Source organism: Felis catus, assembly GCF_018350175.1.
Source record: "Felis catus isolate Fca126 chromosome D3 unlocalized genomic scaffold, F.catus_Fca126_mat1.0 chrD3_random_Un_scaffold_83, whole genome shotgun sequence".
NCBI lineage: Eukaryota > Metazoa > Chordata > Mammalia > Carnivora > Felidae > Felis > Felis catus.
The window spans coordinates 57368-73535 of record NW_025408514.1 but is presented as its reverse complement, the minus strand read 5'-3'; the positions used below and the strand labels follow the sequence as shown (position 1 = coordinate 73535).

General features: G+C 47.1%; 1 protein-coding gene and 1 long non-coding RNA gene across 2 annotated transcripts; one reads left to right on the top strand and one right to left on the bottom strand.

Annotated features, from left to right (window-relative positions):
- Positions 1-108: 108 nt before the first annotated feature.
- On the bottom strand, positions 109-1756 carry LOC123383620 (coiled-coil domain-containing protein 74A-like). Its single transcript, XM_045051582.1, has 2 exons — positions 1507-1756; positions 109-302 (listed from the first exon to the last, which is right to left on the bottom strand). The coding sequence occupies exons 1-2, from the start codon at positions 1754-1756 to the stop codon at positions 205-207; spliced, it is 348 nt and encodes a 115-aa protein (XP_044907517.1). The 3' UTR covers positions 109-204.
- An 89-nt stretch (positions 1757-1845) lies between these two features.
- Positions 1846-8288, top strand: LOC123383621. The gene is made up of 2 exons (XR_006593528.1): positions 1846-1988; positions 7934-8288. It is a non-coding gene; the product is annotated as an uncharacterized LOC123383621 (long non-coding RNA).
- Positions 8289-16168: the final 7880 nt, after the last annotated feature.

Sequence of the window (16168 nt, the reverse complement as noted above, 5' to 3'; positions counted from 1 at the left end):
TTCCTGCTTCCTTACTGCAGACTTCAGGCCTTGGGATCCCCCGACAGCCCCACCTGCTGTGCTTGGGATGCACAGTCACCCCCACCATGGCGTCAGGGGGTGGGGGGGCAGTGGTGTCTGTCCAGGTCCCCCAGGATTCCTCCCCACTGGGATAGTACATGGGCCAGTGCAGCTAGCTGGGTAGACACAAGCACTCTGGAGGGGCTATTCCTGACAGAAGTAATTTCCCATCAGGCACCCAAGGGCCTCAGTCTTACCTTCCTTTGGCTTCTGATGATTCATTATTAGCTTGTAATGGAGATCTGAAAGCAAGCATGTGCTCTGGTCATTTTTGAAACTGCAGCCATTTGGGGAGGAGAGGTTTTGGCTTGCCCTGTGCACTCCCCGCTGAGCCCCTGAGAGACCTCACACACTGCCCCATGGGCCAAGCCTTTACCCTGGGTGTCTTAGGGCCAGCAATGCCTCTAGCTGTTCCCCGAGCCAGAGCCCTTGGGTGAGAGCCTCGCCAGGAGTCCATTCCTCTGCCCATGACATCTATAGGGCACCCTCTGCTAGGTGGAGCCCCAAGGTCCAGGGGAACAGAGGTGAGTGAGTCAGGATGACCCAGTCCTCCAGGAGCCCCTAGTCATGGATGAGCAAATGTGGTCAGAGCAATGATCGAGCGACACCCAGAACGTGGGCTGGCCACATCCAGCCTGGGCATCAGGGAGGGACAGGGGTGAGACTCAAGACTCCTTATGTCAGGAGGAGGGAGTCCTGACATCATGGTGATCCCTTGATCTAATAGCCCTTCAGGTAAAGGCAACAGGAGAAAGGTGGGGAGAAACTGAGACAGGGCTAAGAATGTGGGGGGAGGAGTTCCAACTACAGCATAAGGGAGAAGAGAGAGGACAGCAGTGTCCCACCGTGATAGGCCTTAAGTTCTGCTTCAGGCCTGGCCCATGGCGGTGAGGAGCCACCAGCGGGGCAAAGTTAGGAAGGACCTGCCCTGAGGAGACGCGGGGGCAGGGGGAGGTGTCCAAGGAGGGGCTGGATGGGAATGGCAAGTCGGCTCTCGATCTGTGTGTTAGTTTGTGAAAATCACTGAGCTGTACACTCGCACTTTTTACTTCCATAAAAGTTTTTTAGAACAGGCGGGCCCGACTTGCCTAGAGAGGAGACTGCGACCCGGCTTACTGTGGGAAACGCTGCACAGCCAGACCACCCCACCAGATGGTGGGGCGGCCCCGTCGACCCCGCCCACGAAGACCCAGGTTCGGGGCCCGGGGGTGCGGAGGAGGCAGGGGTGCGGAGGGGGCAGGGAGTCCGAGACCCACGTAGCAGGACCCGGGCTGGGGCTTGCTGCCCTGTGTCCTCCTTATGCCCTGTTTAAGGGTTTCTAAACCTCGTGTTCTAGAGTCCACGAGTGTTTCGGTACTGGAGGCACCCGGGAGCGGCAGGTCAGCCTCTCCCTCGGGCCCCAGCCGCGGAAGACGCCTCACTCGCGGCCGCGGCGCCCGGACTCACCCTTGTTCTCCCGCTTGAGGTGCTCGATCTCCTCGTGGAGCTTGACCAGTGTCTCCGAGTGCTGCTGCTGCAGGAACTGCAGGCTCTTCTCCAGGTCCACGACCCGCTTCTGCGCCTCGATGAGCCCAACCTGCGTGCTGTGCTGCGCGGGCTGGAGGATGGCGGGCGGGCGCAGGCGCGACGTGCCCCGGGAGCCCGGGATCCCCGAGCTGGGGGGCCGCTGCCCGGCCGCCGCCACCCCCGCCCTCATGTCGCCGCTGCCGCCGCCTCTGCCGTCGCTGCACTCCCACTTGGTGGCTCCACTGCCCCGGCCTGGTGCCGCGTCGCCATGGACACGGGCGCGCGCGGGCGAGGGGGGCGGGGCGTGCGGCGGGGCGTCGTCTGTGATGCCCGAGAGACCACGCTGCTGGTGGGGGTGGGGCCTGCGTCAAGTTTGCCTGAGCTCGTACACCCTGACTTTGAAAGGCATCCTCTGAATTAAGGTCAGATAATCGTCCGCCTTTACATAGGTCTTACTGTCCAATTGTCTATGCTTGTTTATTTTAATAGTTCGCTTCTGGAATAGATGATATGGATTACATATTCAAAAATCCAAAGGTAGAGGACTTTCTGCTTTATGAAATGTGGACAGAATATATGAAACAGCCACCTGGAAACAACGGAGAAGAACAAAAAGCAAAGTGGACGAAGGCAGCTCTTGAAAGAAGAGCTGCTTGGGGCGCCTGGGTGGTTCAGTTGGTTAAGTACCCAACTCTTGAGTCTGGCTCAAGTCACAACTGTGAGATGGAGACCCGTGTCAAGCTCTGCGCTGAGAGCAAGGAGCCTGATTGGGTCTCTCTCTCTTCCTGTCTGTCTCTCTCTCTCTCCCTCTCTCCTCTCTCTCTCTGCTCCTCCTCCGCTTGCATGCTCTCTTTCTCTCAAAATAAATAAATAAAACTATTTTTAAAAAGAAGAGCTGCTTTTTCCCTGAGCTCTCTCTTCTGGTCAGCCAGACCTCAAACAGGAAGCCACAGTCCTATTGGCTGCAGAAGGCAGAGGATGGAGTTTGGGAAGGACAGTGCAGCTGGAAACTGAGGGGGCAACACAGTGAAGTTTGGAGCCTCTGCAAGTGAGGAGTTGAAAGCAATAAACTTCAAATATGTGGCTGGCCTGAACTGCCCACAGAATTCCAGGGATTCCAGGGAAAGAGAAAGAGCTGGAAGGCCAAAAGCTGAGAAGAGATTCATTTGCTGCTAGCTCCAGGGGAGACAGAATTTGGAGTCTGACAGAGGAGCTTGGTAAACGCCTCAGTTTTTCTTTTAACCCCCAAAAGGATCACACCTTGGTAATAAAGACTATGTTCTAGAAATAAGAGATTTGCCTTAGAACTAAGGGCAAAATCAGAAAATACCCACCCTCATAAAACTTAAAAGCCCAGCCTCCACAAGGTTTTGGTGACATTCCAATAATTCAACCCCCTGGAGAACAAAACTCAACACTCTTCAGAGAATTATAACAGAACCCAGAGTCTCTGTGTCCTGTCATCCATGATGTCTGATATACAATAAAAAATACCAGACATGCCAAGAAACAGACAAATGTGACTGAGTCACGAGAAAAAAAGTCCAGATTCAGTCAATGGAAATAGATCTGCAAATAATACTAGATAAGAAAAGTTACAGAAAAGTATTTTATAATGAATATGATTAAAACCTACAGAAAAAGATGGCCATAGTGAGGGGAATCATAGAAAAAATTTTAAATGATTGATAAAGCGTTAAAAATGAAAGGGAAAAAAAAAGGAAATCCTACAACTACAAATGTACCTGGATTTCTGGTTTCCTGGTCCAGCCTTGGCAATCATCACTGCCATCCGCACAAAAGAGAAAGCCGCTGACAAGCTGAAAAATCAATGAACTCTTCTTAGATCCATCAGAGAACTGAGATCACAGGACAAACGGCTGCCCCCAAATTGGAGAGACAGAGAATCACAACCCACTGGAGCATCAATCTCTGTCTGAACCACTACCAGGGGAGGAAAAGCTAAACTGTAATTGATGAATTGCTGGTGTGGCCAGTGTAGACAAGGGTTAAAGAGTTCAGGGGGCAGAGGTCCAATCTTAAGGGGCCCCGCACCTTTGTGAGTTTAACCTCCAGGAGCCCTACCAGATTCTCATGAGGAAGAAAGATGGAAAAAATCCCCTGTGGTCCCAACAGGAAGAGGGTGAAGCAGCCATTTTGAAGTGTTGCCCAGAGCTTTCTGTTCTTCAGGGATTTCCCTCAAAACAAACTAAGACAGCCCCAAATGCCAAACCGGCTGGGATTTTAATAGAGCCTAACAGACCTGGAGGAAAAGAAATACCTAAGTCTAGCTGCTTCTACCCTTCCCCTCTCTCCACACCTTTCCACCACATCAGTGGGGGCCTGTGTAAAAATGGGATACAAGCAAAAGAATTGCCCAGCTCAGAACTAATGTAAGAAGTGTCTAGGGGCATCTGTGTGGCTAAGTTGGTTAAGCATCTGACTCTTGATCTCAGCTTGGGTCTTGATCTCAGGTTCATGAGTTGAAGCCCTACATTGGGTCCCATGCTGGGCATGAAGTCTACTTTAAAAATAATAATAATAATAATAATAATAATAATAATGCGTTTCTAGGAAAACCCAAAGACAACAAGGAAGACAAATTGAGGGCACCGGAGGAATATTTTGCCTCTGACACCTATGGCTGCAACAAGCAATAAACATGGACTAAACCCTGGCAAGATAAACAAAATCTCATGCTACAGGCCTGTTTACCTCAGTTGCTTCTTCACAGCACATCATATCCAAATTTCAACAAAAAATACAAGGCATACTATGAGGTGCCTGGGTGGCTCAGCCAGTCAAGTGTCCAACTTCGGCTCAAGCCATGATCTCACAGTCCATGAGTTCAAGCCCCACACTGGGCTCTCTGCTGTCAGTGCAGAGCCTCCTTTGGATCCTCTCTCTCTCTCTCTCTGTCTGCCCCTCCCCAGCTGGCTCGCTCTCTCTCAAAATAAATAAACCTAAAAAAAATTACAAGATATACTAAAAGACAAAAAAAAGAAAACAAACAAACCCACATAGTTTGAAGAGACAGAACAAGCATCAGAGCTAGACTTGGATCTGGAGAGATGTTGGAATTATTGAATTGAAATTTTTATTTTTTCACATCTTATTTTATTTTATTTTTTATTTTAAAGAGAGAAAGAGAGTGCAAGCAGGGGAGAGGGGCAGAAGGAGAAAGAGAGGATCTTAACCAGGCTCCATGCTTAGCGAGGAGCCTGACACAGGGCTTGATCCCATGACCCTGGAATCATGACCTGAGCTGTAATCAACAGTCAGACTTCAACTGACTGAGCCACCCAGGCGCCCCATCAGATTGGGAATTTTAAACAACTATGATGACTATGCTAATGGCTCTAATGGAAAAAGTGGACAATATGAAAGAATTGATGGATAACGTAAGCAAAGAGATGTAAACTCTAAGAAGGTAAAGGAAATGTGTGAAATCAAGAACGCTGTAACACAAGTGAAGAATGCCTTTGATGGGCTTATCGGCCGACTGGGCGAGGCCAAGGAAAGAATCAATGAGCTTGAAGCTACGTCAAGAGAAACTTCCAAAACTGAAATATGAAGAGAAGGATGAATGAAAATTACAGAACAGAATATCCACAAATCCTGTGACTGTTTCAAAAGGTGTAACATATGTAGAGTGAGAAGACCGGAAGGAGAAGAGAGAAAGGAACAAAAAATATTTACAGCAATAACGACTGATAATTTCAAAAATTAACGAAAGACAACAAACCACAGATCCAGGAAGCTCAGGGAACACCAGGCAGGAGAAACACACACACAAAATCTCCTCCTGGGCATATCACATTCTCACTGGAGAAAATTAAAGACAAAGAGAAAATCTGGAGAGAAACCAGAGGAGAAAAAAGAAAAAGAGCTTTCATAGTAAGAAGTAAAGATAGAATCACATCGGATTTCTCCTCAGAAACCACGCAAGCAAGAGAGTGAAGAAAGATATTCATGTTGAAAGAAAAAAGCCACAAACTTAGAGTACTGTATCTAGCTACATTTTCCTCCAAAAGTAAAGAAGAAATAATAAAGACCTTCTCAGACAAACAAACATTGAGGAACTTCGTTGCCAGTAGCCCTGCTTTGTGAGAAATGTTAAAAGAAATTCTTCAGAAAGAAGAAAAATGACATAGGTCAGACACTAAGATCTACATTAAGAAAAGAGCATTAGAGAAGGAATAAATGACGGTAAAAAAAAATTGCTGTTTCATATTCTTAAAACTTAAAAAAAATTGTGGGGCTCGAACTCACAACCCCAAGATAAAGAGTCACATGCTCCACCGACTGAATCAGCCAGGCACCCCTTCTTTTTCATATTCTTGTTTTTAAGTTTATTTATCTATTTTGAGAGAGAGGGAGAGAAAAGTGCAGGAGGGGCAGAGAGAGGGGGAGGGAGAGAATCCCAAGCAGGTTCTGCACTGTCAGCGCAGAGCCCCATGTGGGGCTCAAACTCACAAACCGTGAGATCATGACCTGAGCCAAAATCCAGAGTTGGATGTTTAACCGACTAAGCCACCCAGGCGCCCCGTCATATTCTTAATTAATCTTACAGAAAGCAGTTTGTTTAAAATAACCATAGCAAAAAATAATAATCATCATAGCAACAATGCATTTGGTAATTATAGCTTATCAATAAGTGAATGACAGCAATGTTATCAGAGATGGGAGGGAGAAATCAGAAATATTCTAAGGCCTTGCACTCCCGTGAGGTGCTATGGTGTTATTCTAAAGAGAACTTGGATTCACTGTAAGTGTATACTCAAGGGCAAACACTTAAAATAATTTTAAATCAAAAGTATAATTGATATGCTAAGAGAAGAGAGAAATGGGATAATATAAAAGGTTCAGTTACAGGGGTGCCTGGCTGGCTCAGTCAGAAGAGCATGCAACTCCTAATCTTGTTGGGATTGGGAGCTCAAGCCCCACGTAGAGATTACTTAAAAATAAACAAACTTAAAAAAAAAAAAAAAGTCTGAGTTAAAGCCAGACAAGGTGGGAAAAGAGTGGAAGACAAAAAGAGAAACAAAGAGCAATGAATAGAAAACAGTAACAGGGGCGCCTGGGTGGCTCAGTCAGTTGAGCATCCGACTTCGGCTCAGGTCACGGTCTTGCAGTTCGTGAGTTCGAGCCCCGCGTCGGGCTCTGTGCTGACAGCTCAGAGCCTGGAGCCTGCTTCAGATTCTGTGTCTCCCTCTCTCTCTGCCCCTCCCCTGCTCATGCTCTCAAAAATGAATAAATTTAAGAAAAAAAAAATGGTGTCAGGAACCTGAGAAAAATCACTTCTTACTGAAGCAACATCACAGTTGACTGTTTAACATTACAGTCTTTTGACAATTAAGGCAAAAGGAAAAGTCATTGTGGAATAGAGTTTTCATTCTCTCACAAAGGAAATATGTACATTCTTCAGAAACAAATTTCTTTGGGACCCATATGGAGGGATTGAGCATTTTGGTGGCTTGGATACGAAACATTGAGTAGAATGGATGATGTTTTCTAGAATACTTTCCCATAGTGCCTGGGTGGCTCAGTCGGTTAAGTGTCTGACGACTCTTGATCTCAGTTCAGGTCATGATCTTGCAGTTAGTGAGTGTGAGCCCCACATGGGGCTCTGTGCTGATGGAGTGGAGCCTACTTGGGATTCTGTCTCTCCTTCTCTCTGCCCCTCCCCGACTGGTGCTTGCGTGCTCTCTCTCTCAAAATAAACATTAAAAAATGTAAAAATAATAGGAAAAGAATACTTTCCTTAAGAGACAGGCAAGTCAGATGGATATTCATTTTATCATTTTTCCTTTTAAATGTATATACTCCTTTAATAAAATTAAGAGATAATGAAGATCTTTTAAAATCTACTGTTACAGGAAGATTTCAGTCTCTTCACTGCCACTATTCACAACGCCCCAGACATGAATACTACATATCTGGGGCTCTTTTTTCCAGTAGTTACCTCCATAGCTTTCGGTGATGTGCTTTTGCTACGATTTTTTTAAGTTTATTTATTTTGAGAGAGAGAGAGAGAGAGAGAGAGAGAGAATCCTAAGCAGGCTCTATGCTGTCGGCACAGAGCCCAATGTGGGGCTCGATCTCATGAACTGTGAGATCATGAGCTGAGCTGAAATCAAGAGTCAGCCACTTAACCGACTGAGCCACCCGGGCACCTTTACTATTTCTTGATTTACCAAAATGAGCCACACCCACCGGCTTCCTTTCCTGTTCTAATGAGTGAGGGTTTAACTCACTTCTATCACCAATCCCACATTCTAATACAGTCCCATTATTATTCTTAGCTCCTCTCTTATTTATATTTGTAATCCTACATCTTTAGTTTTGGTTTTGCCTCATTTTACAGCAAGCGAAGTGTGGCCGTGGGCTCGCGAAAGCATGATGTTGTCAGTGCCTCTGTCTGGAACTCACCGGTCCTGCTGTATTTCCCATCACCCTGAAGGATGGCGGAATGGCCTTTTGAAGATTTGCTTCTGGCGTCAGCTGGGTGAAGTCACTTGGTGGAGCTAGCGTAACGTCCCTAATGTCCCGGGAGATGCGGGACGTGCTCTGAAGCAGCCACTAACGTGTAGTGAAGTTTCTTTCCCCGAGGCAAAGATATCCAAAGACTTCAGGAATCAAGGGGTAGAAGTGGGAGGAGCTTGTTTCACTGTTACTATTCTAATGACCTACCAGTAAAGTTTCAACTTCCCACCCCCGCAGCTTCGGGTTCTGCTGGCTTAGAGGTCTTGCTTGGTTGCCACAGGTGGCAAGGGACACGCTGGTTCCACTGAACAGGAAGCTGACACTGCCACCTGGTGACTTTGTCAGGCAGAAAGGGGGTTGCTGTACTGGTTGGGTGGCTGGGCTTGATTATCAAGCGTAAATCGGTTTGCTACTCCAGAATGGGGGCAAGGAGGAACACCTGGAACCCAGGAGATTCTCTTGGTAATCTTACGTAGGGCTCCCACATGCTGTGGTAAAACTGACGGAAAACTATAGCAACCTAAAACAGGCAGGACTAAGGGGCGACTGGGTGGCTCAGTCGGTTAAGCGTCCGATTCTTGGTTTTGGCTCAGGTCATGATCTTTCGGTTCAGGGGTTCTAGTCCCTCATTGGGCTCTGCGCTGGGAGCCTGCACACTCTCTCTCTCGTGCGCGCAAAATAAATAAGCACTGCTAGGAATTTACCCAAGGGATACAGGAGTGCTGATGCATAGGGGCACTCGTACCCCAGTGTTTATAGCCGCACTTTCAACAGTACCCAAATTACGGAAAGAGCCCAAATGTCCATCAACTGACGAATGGATAAAGAAGATGTGGTTTATATATACAATGGAATATTACTTGGCAACGAGAAAGAATGAAATCTGGCCTTTTGTAGCAACGTGGATGGAACTGGAGAGTGTTATGCTAACTGAAACAAGTCATACAGAGAAACACAGATACCGTATGTTTTCACTCATATGTGGATCCTGAGAAACTTAACAGAAGACAGTGGGGAGGGGAAGGGGAAAAAAAAGGTCGCAGAGAGGGAAGGAGGCAAACCATAAGAGACTTAAAAACTGAGAACAGCGGCGCCTGGGTGGCTCAGTTACGTGTCGGACTTGGGCTCAGGTCATGATCTCGTGGTTTGTGAGTTCGAGCCCCACGTCGGGCTCTGTGCTGACAGCTTGGAGCCTGAAGCCTGCTTCGGATTCTGTGTCTCCGTCTCTCTCTGCCCGTCCCCCACTTGTGCATTGTCTCTCTATCAAAAATAAATACAATGTAAAAAAATTTTAAAAACAGCAACAACAAACTGAGGATTGATGGGGGTGGAGGAGAGGGGAAAGTGGGTGATGGGCATTGAGGAGGGCACCTGTTGGGATGAGCACTGGGTGTTGTATGGAAACCAATTTGACAATAAATTATATATTTTAAAAAAGTATATTTCAGAAAACACTGAATTTATAAAAACAAGCAAATAAATAATAAAACAGGCAGAACCATTTAAAGCACAAAAACTTCCAGAATAAAGGGGCCCCTGGGTGGTTCAGTGGGTTGAGCATCTAACTTCGGTTCAGGTCATGTTCTCGTGGCTCGTGAGTTTGAGCCCCACATCGGGCTCTCAGGCTCTCGGGCTCTCTGCTGTCAGCGCAGAGTCACTTTGGGTCCTCTGTCCTCCTCTCGGTGCCCCTCCCCCGCTGAGCGCATGTGCGCTTTCTCCCGTGCTCTCTCTCCCAAAAATAAATAAACATTAAAAAAATTTGTTTCCAAGGATAAAGATCTAGGTCACCCCACCAGATTACCCGCCCCCCCCCCAAATATGACTGGCTGAGGTGCTTGCTGGGGACAAAGAGAAAGGGTGGTGGAAGAACACTCATCTTGTCATGTGACCAATCACAGCCGCGAGCACAGTTGTGGCCAAAGATGTCCTGTGTCTTACTTTGATATGGACTTCTGTACCTCATACTTGTCTTTTTCTCCTCTCTCATTCTCATGCTACCAGGAAGTATTAATGTATAAATCATGGCTATTTCTGTAACTCAATATTAGGCTACAGGATAGCAGAATCCGAATCAGGAAACAAAGGCACCTTTATTCAGAGATGGGTAAGGGGGAACTTTGGGTTTCTTTCGGTTCGGCTGTCGGAAGGATAGCTGAATCATACAATGGGAAAGCATGGTGCTCCGAATACCTTTACTTGGAAGTTAAATGTTGAAAAGGAGGTGTTTGGATGCAAAGCTGAGCTGACCCAGGGGTAGACTGTGCTGGGCTGGTTGTGGTTAACCCGGCGCCACCACCATTCATTTTTAAGGCTGAGAACTCTATTTTCCAGAATCCCCTTTCCCTTAGGGTTTTGGGATAGAGCCAGCCAGAGAGAGAAAGTTGTAGGAGGTTTGGAAGATGGAGGTGAATCAGTCACAGTCAAGTACGTGGGTAAACAAGAGATCCACACTGGCTTCCTGGAGCACGAGCCCCTTCGTCACTGAATTCTGAGATGGTCTGTACAAGCTTCTTGGAGAATCTTGAGACCCGCCCACCTTGGTGCTTCAGGCTGAGGTCTTTAGCATGAGCTTCTTTGCTCTTGCAGATAGCTTCCATTACCTCTGCTCTTTTGGCTCTTCCCACACTCACGGAAGTCCCTGATTCTTTTTTTTTTTTTTAAGTTTATTTACTTAGTGAGAGAGAGAGAGAGAGAGGGAGGGAGGGAGAGAATCCCAAGCAGGCTCCGCGCTGACACTGCAATGCAGGGCTTGATCCCATGAACCACGAGATCATGACCTGAGCTGAAATTAAGAGTCGGATGCTCAGCCAAGTCACCCAGGTGCCCCTGATTGTAACACTTTTTTACACAACTTTTTTAGTTTTTAAGTAATCTCCACACCTAATATGGGGCTCAAATCCATGACCCCAAGATCAAGAGTCAAACACTCTTTCAGCTGAGCCACCCAGGGACCCCTACAAGGTAATTTTAGAACCTTTTTGTTCTTTTAAAAGAAACCCTGTACCCATTAATGGTCACTCCTCATTGCCTCTCTTGGCCCCAGTCCTAAGCAACCAGGAATCTACTTTCTGTCTCCATAGGTCTGCCTGTTCTGGACATTTCGTAGCAATAGAATTCGCAATATGTGATCTTTTGCAAATGGCTTCTTTCACTTAATATAATGTTCTCAAGATTTACTCCTGGGCACCTGGCTGGCTCAGTCGGTAGAACATGTGACTCTTGATCTCGAGTTTGTGAGTTCAAGCCCCATTCTGGGCATAGAGTTTCCTAAATAAACAAGCAACCCAGTGAATAAATAGCTTTTAAAAAGATTTACTCATATTGTAAATATGAGTAATTGTAATTTACTCATATTGTAAATACTTCATTCCTTTTTATGGCCAAATAGTATTCCGTTGCATGGGCATACAGCCTTTGGTTTATCCCTTCATCACGTGGTGGACATTTGGGTTATTTCTACTTTGGGGCTATTGTCAATAATGCTGCCATGAACATTTGTGTATCTGTTTTTGTGTGGGCCTATGTTTTCAAAATTAAAAAATATTTTGTACTGAAAAACGACACTTTCCAAATGAAAAGACAATCTACAGAATGGGAGAAAATATTTCCAAGTCACATATTTGATAAAGTGCTTACATCTAGAATATGCAAAGAGTTCTTACAATTCAATAATAAAAAAGTTAATAATCCAAATTAAAAATGGGTGAAAGCCAGGGCACCTTGGTGGCTCAGTCGGTTAAGCATCCGACTTTGGCTCAGGTCATGATCTCGCAGCTTGTGAGTTCAAGCCCTGCATCAGGCTGTCTGCTATCAACACAGAGGCTTCTTGGAATTCTCTGTCCCCCTCTCTCTGCCCCTCCTCCTCTCATGCTCTCTCTCTTTCAAAAATAAACATTTTTAAAAAATAAAAATGGATGAATGGATAAAGAAGTTGTGGTTTATATACACGATGGAATACTGCTTGGCAATGAGAAAGAATGAAATATGGCCATTTGCAGCAACGTGGATGGAACTGGAGAGTGTGATGCTAAGTGAAATAAGTCAGGCAGAGAAAGACAGATACCATATGTTTTCACTCTTATGCGGATCCTGAGAAACTTAACAGAAGACCAGGGGGGAGTGGCAGGGGGAAGCAGAAGTTACAGAGAGAGAAGGAGGCAGACCATAATAGACTCTTAAATACTGAGAAGAAACTGAGGGTTGATGGGGGCTGGGAGGGAGGGGAAAGGGGGTGATGGGCATTGAGGAGGGCACCTGTTGGGATGAGCACTGGGTGTTGTATGGAAACCAGTCTGACAATAAATGTCATATTCAAAAAATAATAAAAAAACAAAAAATAATAAAAATAAAAATGGGTGAAGGATTTCAACAGACATTTCTCCAAAGAAGATACACAAATGACCAATAAGCACAAGAAAAGATACTCAGCACCTGTTAGTAATCAGGGAAATGCAAACCAAAACCACAATAAGACACCGTTTCACAGTCACCAGGATAGCTGTCGCCAAAAAGACAAACACTAATAAGAGTTCGTGATACGAGACAGAGCTGGAACCCTCACACGTTGCTGGTGAGAATGTAAAATGTTGCAACAGTGTTTGGCAATTCCTCAAAGAGTAAAGAGAAGGCTCAGCAATTCTGCTCCTAGGTACATAACCCAAGAGAATTGAAAATATAGGTTCCAGGGGAGCCTGGGAGGCTCAGTTAAGGGTCCAGCTCTTGATTTTGGCTCAGGTCATGATCTCACAGTTCGTGGGTTCGAGTCCCACATCGGGCTCTGTGCTGACAGTGCAGAGCCTGCTTGGGATTCTCTCTCTCCTTCTCTCTCTGTCCCTCCCCCTGACTCTCTCTCTCTCACACACACAAAATAAACAAACATTAAAAAAAGAAATAAATGGGGCACCTAGGTGGCCCAGTCAATTACGCGTTTTACTTTGACTCAGGTCATGTGGTTCGTGGGTTCAAGCCCCACATCGGGCTCTCTGCTGTCAGCATGGAGCCCGCTTCGGATCCTCTGTCCCCTTCTCTCTGCCTGCGCCCCCCCCCCCCCACCGCTCGCTCTCTCTCTCTCTCAACAATAAATAAAAAACATAGTTCCATACAAAACGGATACATAAATGTTCATGGCAGCATTATTCACAATAAATAGCCCCAAAGGAGAAATAACCCAAGTGTCCACCAAGTGGTGAATGGATAAATAAAATGTAGTATATCCACACAATGGAATATTATTTGGACATAAAAAGGAACGAAGCACTCATATACACCACGATATGAGTAAATCCACTCTCCCTATTTTTTCTTTTGGCATTTGTACTTTGGGTGTCATACCTAAAACACTATTAACTAATGCAAAGTTATAAAGATTATTCCTCTGTTTTCTCCTAACAGGTTTTTTTTTTTTTTTTTTTTGAGAGAGAGGGTACAAGTGAGTGAGGGACAAAGAGAGAGGGAGAGAGAGAATCCCATGAGGAACAGAGAAAGAGAGAGAGAAGCAGGGCTCACCCAAAGCGGGGCTCAAACTGACGACCTAAGAGATCATGACCTGAGCCACAGTCGGATCGATGTTTAACTGACTGAGCCACCCAGGCGCCGCTCTCCTCTTTTATAATTTCAGCTCCTCTATCTGGGTCTTTGATCCTCTCTCCGGGTCGAAGTTTTTGGACAGGACCCTTCCAGTGCAGTGATCGTGTTTTTCCCCCAGTGATTTTTGTTCAACGTTAGGCCGAAAAGCCCCTTCCCTGACCTCAATCCTTTCTACTCATGTACAAATTAACTTATCCAAGGCATTCATATTGTGATTCCTGAGGTGTTAGGGGCTGGATGTGTATATAATAGGTACAGTATTTGTCAAACAATCGTATTTATTGGGCAGCTGCTGTGTGCTTGCATGATGCCCGAGCTAGAAAGGTGAGTAAAATATGATAGTTGTCCTCAAGGAGCAAACACACAAGCTGGAGATTCATTCAGAAGTATTTCTTTATTCAGTACTTTGTTTTATTTTAAGTAGGCTCCATGTCCAATGTGGGACTTGAACTCAGGACCCTGAGATTAAGAATCACATGCTCAGGGCGCCTGGGTGGCTCAGTCGGTTAAGGACCTGACTTCGGCTCAGGTCATGATCTCGTGGTCCGTGAGTTCAAGCCCCACATCGGGCTCCGTGCTGACAGCTCAGAGCCTGGAGCCTGCTTTGGATTCTGTGTCTCCCTCTCTCTCTGCCCCTCCCCCGCTTACACTCTGTCTCTCTCTCAAAAATAAACAAACATTAAAAAAAAAAAAAAAAGTCATGTGCTCTACCGACTGAGCCAGCCAGGAGCCTCTGTTCAGCACCTTGAAGTGCCCAGCACCAAGCAAATAAGACATCCCTCTTTACTTTTATTTGCTGAATGGTGGCAATGAGTGCACAGGAGGGCACTAAATCCAGTCCAGGAGGAGGGGAAGTGGAGGAGGCAAGGTCTCTTAGAGGAAGTGATGACTGGCGGTCTTCCAGGATGGGTGGCAGTCGGCTGCTGAGGAAGGAAGGAGGCCAAGCCGACCTTCAGAGACGTGGCCTGAGGAGCAGAATGTACACTTCCTCAGTGGGCACCAGGCTGTGCGCGGGGAAAACAGCGCTCCTTCCACCCAGAGAGGGAGGGTGGAGGAAGCAAGTTCCGGGCCGTCTGAAGCCATCCCAGGCAGAAGGCTCGCTTCACCCGCTTTACTGCATTGCCTAGAACACAGACCCTTAAATAATAAGACGTCAGATGCACAAACTCAGAGCCTCCCGGATGGTGTTCTGTACACAGAAGATGCAGACGTTCATTGTGGGAAGTCCACCGTTCTCCAGATGGTTTGGGGAGATTTTCACCTGAGCATCACAAGAAATACACTGAGTGCATGCCGGGAAATGCCATGTCTGCTGCACTCAGGCGGTGGGGGTGCTGCGTGGCAGGTCCTATAGGTCCAATTCTCCCTGAAGCGGCTGCTCTCCAGAAGCTGAACACAGCTAAAGGCAGGCTAAGGGAGGTGGCTGCAGATGTATAATGGTGCGAAGACCCAAAAGGGACGGTGAAAGCAGTTGAACGGCTGACAACTTCACCTTCCCCTACCGCCTGGTGCAGTAAGCGCTTGGCGCCCCCAAGGGCCCACCTTACTCTATGGCTGGAAGGCATTTGCTCCCTTCTCTGGCTTCTTTGCATTTTTCTGACCTCTTGGGGCAGCAGTGACCCACATGGATGTTAAAGTCAGTGGCTGTTCTCACAGCTGGAATATTGGTTGAGAGGCAGTAGGACTTCTTGATGGGGAGAGGAGAGGTTGGGAAACAATTTGATCTATTTCGGTCATTAGATGTTTGAGAAACTTATGCCAGGAATTCTGGTTTGCAGAGTCCAAAAAAAAAAAAAAAAAAAAAAAAAAAGCTAGCGAAGTTTTTAAAGTGAAAGCTACCCGAGTCACGTATCATCTGAGGGCTGCTCATGCAGAAGGTCTGATCTACTCTTCGACATCAGAGGGGAAGTACAGGTTCCTCCCAATTCCAGAGCCTCTGTCCTACGTCACCTATACCGAGCAATCAGAGCCTGAGTGAGCCACCTGGGGTCAGCGGTGGGGCCGGGTGAAGCCTCGGTGTCTGATGGATTTGGTCTTGAAAGGCAGTGGGGCCAGCATGGGCTCCTGGGAACAATGTCACCTGAGGGGTTGGCAAGTCTGAGGCGCGGGAGGCAGAGCAGAGCCTCCAGAGATCGTGCACCTGTGCTTCCTGTGCTGAATGCCACCAGAAGGGGTCGTGAGCTCTGAGGTGTCTGGATTTGGCCCTTTGGCAGCATTTGGGGTGGTGGTGGCTGGTGGTGGAGGCGTGAGGAATTGGAGGGCCAGGCCAGTTAGCAGGATGGGAAGCTCCAGGAGGCGGGAATGAATGGGCGGCAGGAAGCCCGTCTGAGCCCAAGCCAGGCCCTGCAGCCTCTGCCCTTGGATGTCACCTACCCTTTCAGTGTGCTGTGGACAGAACTGCTGCGGGCACTGCCCACCCGCGGTCCCCATTCCCCCAACCGTGACTCCAGGGCTCCTCCGCCTGTACCTCTACCTCTGCTCTCGTCCCACGGCCCTTTCTCAACGCTGCAGCTCAGAGCTCTTTGCGAAG

What these genes read in the sequence shown, in the direction of transcription:
- LOC123383620 (XM_045051582.1), bottom strand. Translation starts at nt 1,756, where the DNA reads ATGAGGGCGGGGGTGGCGGCGGCCGGGCAGCGGCCCCCCAGCTCGGGG. An exon ending in CCTCAAGCGGGAGAACAAGG is followed by an intron (nt 303 to 1,506) that starts GTGAGTCCGGGC and finishes GCTTGCTTTCAG; the next exon opens with ATCTCCATTACAAGCTAATA.